The sequence below is a fragment of the Etheostoma spectabile genome, chromosome 11 (assembly GCF_008692095.1).
Source record: "Etheostoma spectabile isolate EspeVRDwgs_2016 chromosome 11, UIUC_Espe_1.0, whole genome shotgun sequence".
Classification (NCBI taxonomy): domain Eukaryota; kingdom Metazoa; phylum Chordata; class Actinopteri; order Perciformes; family Percidae; genus Etheostoma; species Etheostoma spectabile.
This window is the reverse complement of record NC_045743.1, coordinates 18142326-18152159: the sequence shown is the minus strand read 5'-3', so window position 1 is coordinate 18152159 and position 9834 is coordinate 18142326. Positions and strand designations below refer to the sequence as shown.

Below are 9834 nucleotides of genomic sequence, written 5' to 3'. Positions count from 1 at the left end.
GTATTTCAGTGTGAAATGCACTATAACCAGCTTGCACAATATTTGCTTCCTTCGGTCCTTAAATATGGGCCATAACTGACACCTGTTTCTTCACAGAATCAACCACCTCACTAATTGAACACAACACTGCTATTATTTTGAAAATTCAAATTCAATTCAATTCCAGAGAATGAGCAGCATGTCATGACTGTTGGTTTTCTATGACTCTACAACAATTACTAGTGAATTATTTGCCATGTAGAACTATCACTTATATCACTTAAAAACATATATGATTTATGAGGTTAGTGATGTTGGACTGCTATTATTTTGAACACAACTGCATATGTATGTAAAGAAATTGGATGAGTGTGCAGTTTTCCACAAGGAAGATGACTGTCAGGGTTGGCATGTTGCTGGTGAGCAGCGTGTGATACGTTACCCATCTGTTAGCTGTATGGGGTTCTGCAGACTCACTGCTGGAAGTATATTATTCTCTAGGAGTCTCTTAAACAGCAAGGCTTCCTCCACTCGAAACGGGTTTAACAACATGAGCCTCTGACCACATAAAACGACCCAGGCGCTCCGAGAGGCCAGCCGGTTTACAAGACGGAGGCCCCGTGGCACTGCGCTGCTCTGGGATGAAAGGCGCTGGAGCTGCAGCCGAAGGGCAGCTAGGCTGCAGGGGAGGGGCTGCGAGGGCTTGGGCGCAGGGCTCCTCGTCTTCTTTTGGGGCTGTGCAGAGAAGAGCTGGTCCAGAAGCTGCTGGTTGGACAGCGGGGTCTTGCGTTTCTGACCCCTTTGGGGGGTCCTGCTCATCTCTCTGGGGCCTTCAGCAGAGGCCATCTTGGTCCTTTGCTCGTGGTGTTCCAGCTGTTTCTTTGCCTTCTCCTCATACCTGAAGAGATCAACCAGGTCTTTCAGAGTTACAACAATAGTGACAACCCTATATGGAATCTATTCCGTGTTGCCATCCCAGCATGCCCAGATCTGTAGAACAAAATTCCCAAGTACCTCGGTTAAAACTGGGCTAAATTAAAGGGGCACATGAAGTTAAGTTTACTCCTCGCAAGGAGTACTACTCAATCTGCAAAAACAGTTTCAAGTGTCTTCGGTGACTCTGAATGGAGATCTCCAATGTTTGAGTGATAATTATCCTTATGATGTCATCAGGGTTATCTTGAATTGGGCTCAACACTAAACATTTTTAACAAAAGAAATGAAAATTTGAGGCCTTTATTTGTATTGGACAGCTTAGGCTTGACAGGGGAGAGGGAAAAGGGGGGGGGGATGACATGAAGCAAAGGGCCGCAGGTCAGAGTCAAATCCACAGCGATGGAGAGTAAACCTCTACATATGATGGCCCGCTCTACCAGTTGAGCTAACCAGGCGCTCAATTGGGACCAATCTTTAATTAATCAGTCTCTTGTCAGTGCCCCAACTTTATGGAAGAGCAATATGAATTTGCCTTGTCTAGGTTATTTATTGTATTTGTTTCAACAGCATTTAAATGACTACATTTCAAAATGTAGTTAAGACCTACTTCACACTCAAATTAGCCATTTAAAACGCTGTTAATTCAGCAGTATTATGTAGCCTAGGCCTCTAAGTCCACCTAAATGCCTTCATCACTAAATAAGTGACACAGACTTTTAACATGTCTGGAAAATGTGGCTTTACATTCAATGTTGTGCCCGTTGATAACTTACTTGTGTGTTTAATTTATTCTGTGTAGCACAGTTGCTAAGCTGCCATCAGTTGTTGTCCACTTATAACATATTACAGTATATTTTAAAATAAGAATTTAGATTCTAAAATAATACAATTAAGATAAGGAGTAACACCTTGTTTCCACTTTACATATATATTGGGTGCTTTCGCCAACTCCTGTTTCCATAGATCTTCACATGTTAAGCATTAGGGCTTACACTTCAGCACCCCATTAATCAAAGAACCTGTTTCGTGAACTTGTGCAAGTGTAATTCCTAGAAGTGGTGTGCCACTTAACAGTGGCGGTGAAAGGAGCCAAGTCCTCGCCACATCCTATTTCATGTTTAAGACAGCACTAGGTCAAGGCAGGATTCTAAACAGATGGTTTTTTTCCATACACTCTTCCATACCTTATATAAGGCCCCAACTACTGCTGATGCACATTTTCCAACTTTGCGATTACTTTAAATTGGTATGCTGTAATCTAACATAATTGGCTTGAATGGCCTTCAGCGCATAGACATCAGTAGGTAGCACAGTTTGTTGTTTACTGACATGCCTGTGCAACTGGACCATTCAAGAAGCTACGAATGAGTGTGTGACAAGATTCAACCTCTCTTCCGATTGTATAAGTGGTTTTGATGCAATCAATCAATAGAAAGCTTGCCAATGAGAAAAAGAAGTTGGCCATGGTCTGTGCACCGTGCTGTACTGCCTGATCACCACGTTTCTTTTGTTGTGTGTTTTTTTTTTTTTTTTTAAATCCCTGTCTTACCTTCATTAATGTAAATCCTTTGACTCGGGAGGGAGCAAGGGGTCAAACACAAGCACTCATTATCTCCATCTGTTCGGTGCCAAATCGGTTCTTGACTGGCCAACTATGTGTCACTCCTCATACCACTTGTGAAGTAAGTTTAGGGGAGATTTTAAATGAACATATGTACTGGAACTTGGTAACAGGACCTAGATATTACATTTATGTTGTGGTTTCTGATTGGAAATCAGGAAATATTATTGACTGTATATAAAAGGGAAGCATTATTTAACATCTTAAATGTTGTCTTTGTGTTTCTATGAATACCTAAGTTTAGGGACTACTGTGGGTATGTGAAATAAAGACTTTATTATTAAATGAATGTTCAATAAAACCTGTTTGTGGGACATGTGAATTCTCTGGATAGATGGCCTACTTTGGAAATCGAGGACATTTCACCATTAGTGATACCTGCTGTACTGCGGAAAAAGTCATCGACCTGAGCCCCCATTATACACAGTTGTCAGGAAATTAGAAACACAGCTCATATCATCATATCGACAAAGTTTCCAGACTGAGCTTTTACACATGCAAATGACAGGTCAGACCCCCCCCACCCCCCCTTCTCTCTGCCTTGCAAATAACAAGAAATGGAAACAACTCCTTGGAAAGGTGAAGGTCTGGAAACTCACTTCTTACGTTCTTCCTCCCTCAGATTTTTCCACCTCTCGTCAACGGTGACGCTGACTTCCTGCAGGCTGGCTGTAGGCTTCTCCCTGAGGACCTCTAGTCTGGCCTCCTTCTCGAATAGGGCGGCGGGGGACAGCGGTGCCCTCAGGGCCCGGTTACTGACCAGGTCGTAGGCCGTCAGAGCAGCCCGCTTCTCTGTTATGGCGTTGAACATCTTTTTGTCTGAGCTGCTCTGACTCTTGATCTCGTCAGAGTGATTGTTCCTTGTGGGTTGATGGATGTGGACGGGCTGCAGGGGCTCCCGTGATACGGGGTCGGTCAAAGCCGTCCCCCGGCTCCAGTCTTCAGCCGATATCTGGTCTTTGCTTGTGCCTGCGCTTGACGCAGCATTGTCCTCCAGCCAGTCAGGGGGCTTGCTTGCTGAACCGATTTCTTCTGTCTGCAGTTGAGTGCAGCTGTGAGCGGTTTCATCATCATAGAGAGAAAAGTCAGACAAAAGCCCAGCTGGGATCTGGTTGACGAACCAGTCCTCTGCTACAGATGATGAAGAGCTGCCGTTTGAGGCCTGGCGGTCCAGCGAAGCAGCAGTGCTTACTGCTGTTGACAGAGATGTGTCACCGTGTTTAGATGCACCTTTGAGGAAGTTACCGTGGTGGTTGGTCAGACTGGCATCCTTCTCTACACTTTCTTCATCAGTCTGCAAAGGACTACACGGTGAGGGGGACATCTCAGGGCCAAGCTGCTTCTCAGCTGGGGGGTCACCATCGGGCCGATAGCCATAGATAGAAACCAGAAATACCTCTACTGCGGTCAGCAAAGCCTCCTAAATTTCAGACAGATCACAGATGGTAAAGATAAATTTATATTACACAGAGTTTAACTCCAAATCACATCTGGTAGGCTGGGGTTTTGGTTAATTTCCCCAATAAAGAGCAAGGCTGGATCCTCACTAAGACTGGGGCTCGCCACTGACATCCGAATCGATTCTGATTCACATTTCCTGATTCGATTAAAGTTCCGATTGAATGCGATTTGGGACATTTCAGTTGCAAAACCAATTTTTGCTTGGATATTGAAGAGATTCTACAATTGTACAAGGTTCCCTCTAACCTGCTGCATTAAACAAAAGTACTAATCTTTACATTAGGAATTGACCCCAAAGCAGTTATATGAATGTCCTTTTTATAAACCATGAACACACAATAAAGTGCAGCTCTACAGACAGTCATTGAATTGACTGGTTTCATTCAGATATACAATATTGAGGTGAGGGGTTAAGGGACCCCATGCCAAAATGTAGCCTAACTTTGGAGCGTTATTTAACCCCCTTTCTGACAAGCTAGCATGACATAGTTGGTTGGTTCCAATAGATTCTGGATTGCATGAATCGATGCGATTTCGATTTAGATTGGAAAATCAATTTTTAGAAAACCCAGGCCTAATCATGACTGAAATGTTGTCTGACCAAATTCAATCCGAATATACGGAAATTCATAGCTACCTTGTTATGAAGAAGAACCTGGGTCTTGTCCGGTGTCAGATTGACGTCGACTGAGGATGGTGGAACTGTGATTTTAAGCATGGCGGTGGGATAACGGTTCCGGGCCGGGTCATCCCGATACTGAGCAGTGTAGTGTTGACGCAACAACTGATGATCGATCACACAATTCAGTCAGCATAAGGTTTTCAGGTAAACATGAAATAAAAGAGCGTTATTAAACACAAAGAAACTATTAATTGTATGAATTGTGTTGTACTGAGTAATCCAAAATGACATTACCTTCATTACATCTTTTTGGTGGACAGGCCGGTTGTTGACAAATATAAATGTTTTGTCAGGGTTAGATGAGCTTGTAGAAGAGTAATCCGCTCCAGGTTTTGGAAAAAAGCCATCTAAAACAATCTGAAACATTGATAATATTTATGACTGATCACAACGTAGGCGTCAAACATAAACCTCCCAGAAAAAAATACAGTATGGAAAAATGTACACTACAAATGCAAATAAGGGTTGTAATGAAGAGTTGAATTTGACAAGGAAGTTTATCCTGAAACAAGACCTTCATGCTTTTGCATTATTTTCAAATTGACACGCTCAGCTGCTGGCTGCCACTGGGTCGTGACAGAGTAACTACTGGTTTTAAAACCGGGACATTACATAACTTTTACCATCATTACATTTTCAATTAGGACGGCACGGTTGATGCATTCTGCTGACAGCACAGCTGGGAATGAAGCCATTAATTCTGGTTGTGTGCAAGCGAAACAGGCACTCAGCGCCGATCATAGCATACCGTGCATACACGGGATAATGACGACGAGTTGTAGCGCTACCTTCCCTAAGAAGTCCACCACCCTCCTCTCTCTTTACATTTTTGATGTCTTATTACAGACTTAATTTCACAGGCAAGTTGGAAACAATCAAGAAAGAAAGGCAGAGAGACGCCTGAGTTTGTTGGAATCAAAATACTCCACTGTAAACATAGTGGTCTATAGTGGAACCTAGCACGTCGTACATGATCACCTTTCACCTAGAATCATGCCAGAGGCAGTTCTCATGAGCTAAATTGATGACCCAGTATACACACCTGAACAATTGCACATAAAACTTAATTATGAATGTAAGCTAGTAAGAAATAATGGACAGCTATTAACCTTCTACAGATTGCAAGCGGTATGGCTATGCTTTTTTCCCACATGGTCTAGGGCTCATTATTAGCAGCAACGCACACCAATGAAGTTAATAAATGAACTGCTGTTTCAGGTCGGAGCACATGTGCTTCTCTCCATTTCTGCTCATTAGGGTCACTTTATGAGAACACGAATGGCACCTCTGGCCCCAAAGGGCCACGGTTACGTGTAGCCATGCTGCCAAAAATCGAGTGTTGCGTTTTGTTCTGCAGAAGAACAGCTCTTACGACTCTCCTGGAGCGAGGCCGGGGTGAAATTGTCAACCTGGTTCCCTTGATCACAAAGCTTTGGTGTTGGGAACAAAGAGGAGAGAAACGTTCTCTTTTATTGCTACAGGGAGTAAGAGGAAAAGGTGAAAGGTCGTTCTCATAACTGGGTACCAAAGTGCAGCAGCAAAATAACAACAACAAAGAGGAAAATGGGAGAGAAACGGGGTGAAAAGGGCTGCTCTATATCTGTCAGACTAGATTAGTTGGCAGTCCGGCAGCAGGTACAAGCCACATGACGCCTACCGTGACCAAGCAGAAAGTTACCGCTCGACAATAATTCAATTACGACCAGCAAAGCAAAGCTTAGCTAACAAAAATACCTCACTCTTCATCAGGAAAGAACTCAAGAGAAAAGGGCAAGGAAATAGTTGGCGAGCCACCAACTGACCACATTTGCTGGCTTCAGACCAGGTGTTCATGATGAGGTTATTAGCTCACATCAAGTATAACGCGCACGCTCTCATTTGCTCCGCAAAAAGTATCCATCTTAACCAGGCATTTCATGTAATATTGACAGTTACAATTACTGTGGACCTTTCCGAAGGAAGTAAAACAAATAAGACATTGGGTCATCATTATTTATTCCCAAGGCAAATTAACTTGTTTCAAATCTAGTTTAGGGTTAGTAGATATTTCTTTACTTATTAAGTTTTTAAGCATCAGTGTCACACAATTTCAAAGACACTGACTTTCAACCACATATCATTCTGTATATCTGCATTCGTCTCTGTGTCCCAGCTGGCAGCGGCAGACGGCCGCCCACCAAGAGTCAGGTTGCATGTCTGTTGTTCCTCGCCGCTGTTGCATCAAATGTTTGCTCTTGGGGGGGGAATTGTTTTTGTCTTTGTAAACTATGGAGTGTGATCTAGACCTACTCTATCTGTAAAGTGTCCTGAGATAACATCTGTTATGATTTGACACTATAAATAAAATTGAAAATTGAAATGTCACAACATTTTTATTGCATTTGAATTTTGACTGAAAATGAGACTAAATGACATGTCATTTTAGGATGGACTGGATGAATGAGTTTTTAGGGGGGGGAGTGTGTGTATTGTACAGATGAACTGGCATAATGGCTGCACACTGAAGCCAAAGGTGTATGGGAGCCACAGCGTGAGAGCACAGAATACAAGTTGTGCACAGAAGGTGCGAGGGGTAGCGTGCAGATCTGTGCCAGCTCAGCCGTGCTATGCGCACGTGGCGCGCCTCCATCAGAGTGGAACGCAATCCATGTAATCTCTTCACATTCACGACATCCGTTTGTTACAATGTTCAAAGGTGACTTTGTCCAGCTGAGCAATGGTCCATGTGACTGACAGACAGACAGGGTTAACTATAACAAACTGGTTTTCTACTGATGTACATGCATGCAAACTAACAAACTAAAAAAAACTTTATTTGCTACATTTTTCTCTCATCCCTTCATATTTCCCCTCAACTAACCTCTGGTTGCTCTTGGCGATGCTGGCAAGGGAGCAGGTTGGCAACAACGCTGGCCCCCAGTGTTGCAAGGAGGGCACTTCTGTGATCTGCCACCTTGGCTTTCTGCCAGACCACCACCTGCAACAATATGACACCAGTCAACTTCCATGAGTCGAATCACACTGGACACGTCGAGACAGGAACTGGGACACAAAGCAGCGAACATAACTGGAGCTTGTACATTTTGTTTCTTTGTGTCAAGAGGTCAGCAAGAGATTGACAAAAATCCTGATGTTTAAAACGTGTAGCCATATCAGCCTACGTCACAATTTCAAACCCGAGATGCTACATGCACTCCTAATCCTTATAGATATGTTGCTGTGAAAACAGTTAAAGCGCCAATATTATGCTCATTTTCAGGTTTATATTTGTATTTTGAGGTTGTACCAGAACAAGTTTATATGCTTTCATTTTCAGAAAACACCATATTTTTGTTGTACTGCACTTTGCTGCTGCTCCTCTTTTTAAGCTGTGTGTTTAGGTCTCTGTTTTAGCTCCAGAGAGAGACATCTCACTTCTATCCTATCTTTGTTGGGAGCTGCACATGCTCAGTAGCTCGGTAAGACCCCATCAGCTAGACAACTCTTTCTCCAGCTTTGGTCAGTCCAAGGCTGGATTAGCAGGGAGACTTCTTCTAGACGAGGGCCACTTGTGGATTATCTGCAGAACAGGAACAGGAAGTAGTTCTTTTGGAGATTATGGTCAACTAGTGGCTGGTGTAGCAGTGTATCCATTAAGAATGAGCTATTATGCTAGCGCTTGCATGCCACGGTTAGCCACCTTGTCTCGGCTAGTGACGTAGAAAGTCGTGCAGATTTTGAACAGCTCCCCCGGAGACTGAAGACAGAGGACATTCAGAAACCGGATCTCACTCAAAACAGCATGGATGTTTTTTCCAAGTTTGTATGCGTGTGGAAGCACCAGAGACACAAAATAACACCCGAAATCCCAGAAAAAGCCTCATAATTTAAGCACTTTAAGGTTGACACAATTCAATATTAAATCTGAGGGACTTCGCGCAGGCTCAAAAACATTTAGTTAATACCATGATTTTGTTTAGGGACCGATGACACACTATGTCAACAAATGATGATACATTAAAAGGTCTTAATTGCCTTATATCATTTTTAGAATGATGTCAGATCAGAAAATGTTTTCGGTGTAAAATATGTTGACACCAACGAGTGGGTTTGTTGGTTTGTGTCCACCAGTGAACTTATTTCCCGGGTGTTGATTTCTAAAAGCGTTGCAGGGCATGTCTTGGCTATTAAATACGCAATTTGGCACATGCAAACAGATCACTCCTGTAAACAGTTCTTGAAGAAGCTATGAAACACGACACAGGCCGAAGAGCAGAGTTGGAGATAACGGATAGGGGCAACTGAGTGCTGATTGTACGAAATGGGTTCAGTCCTTCGTCCGAACACCGCGAAACTGATTTATAGGAAAGTTATACGGTGGTCGTGTGGCTCCGCTGTGACCCACACCACCACCTCACACTTCTGAGAACAAACTGGCTGCAGCAGCCTGAAACTGAATCTGTGGTGAAGTCCGCAGCTGTGTTCAGCAACTTAATCAGGCGTCATAATCAGCCAAATCAGAGTTCAGTCAGCTATATTTGTGTTTGGAGCACCTGACAGTTACGCTTAGCTGTGGTGGGAAAGAGCACAAGGGATTGGAAATGTCTAATTGCTAAATAATTCCACCACTGATTAACCCAAAATGAATGGCATTTTTATTTTGCACACCAAAAGTCTGCAACCCCGTATAACCCAGGGGACACAACCAGTTTAAAAACATGCAGTTATTTTTGTCATTAATACCAAAAACATGCAACCTCAATATAACTTTGATGATAATTAATGACAGAATGATGAATGTGTGACATTGTGGAATATGATGCATTGCTTTGGTGTGTCTGTGTTGTTTATATTTAGTTGAGTTTCTATTGTTACCTCAGCCAACAATTACCTAATTTGTTTTCATTGGTAATTAATTAAAATTAAGAAACATTCCTCAAAAGCAACACTTTTTTTTAGCAATATACACATTACTTTGCAGACACCATAAATTCAAACTGTCTAAACTGCAAGAGTAACATATTTTTTCAGTCATGGCGGCGGAGAAAGATGCGAGCGAAGCATTCAAGGAAGTTAACACTTGTCAATGGAAAGTGGCCAGACTCTCTGGACTAAGGAAATGGACCAGAGTCTGGTAGAACCAGGCTAATGGACCAGAGTCTGGTAGGACCAGGCT

At 42.9% G+C, this 9834-nt stretch overlaps 1 protein-coding gene across 1 annotated transcript in view; it reads right to left on the bottom strand.

Moving 5' to 3' along the window:
* The window catches only part of pms1 (PMS1 homolog 1, mismatch repair system component), a 27245-nt gene that overhangs the window by 4609 nt on the left and 12802 nt on the right, over positions 1–9834 (bottom strand). Inside the window, exons 6-10 of the mRNA XM_032529553.1 lie at positions 7540–7656; positions 4914–5036; positions 4635–4781; positions 3136–3956; positions 422–877 (exon numbers count right to left, since the gene is read on the bottom strand). Coding sequence (XP_032385444.1) covers positions 422–877; positions 3136–3956; positions 4635–4781; positions 4914–5036; positions 7540–7656 — 1664 coding nt within the window. The remainder of the gene's footprint in view (positions 1–421; positions 878–3135; positions 3957–4634; positions 4782–4913; positions 5037–7539; positions 7657–9834) is intronic.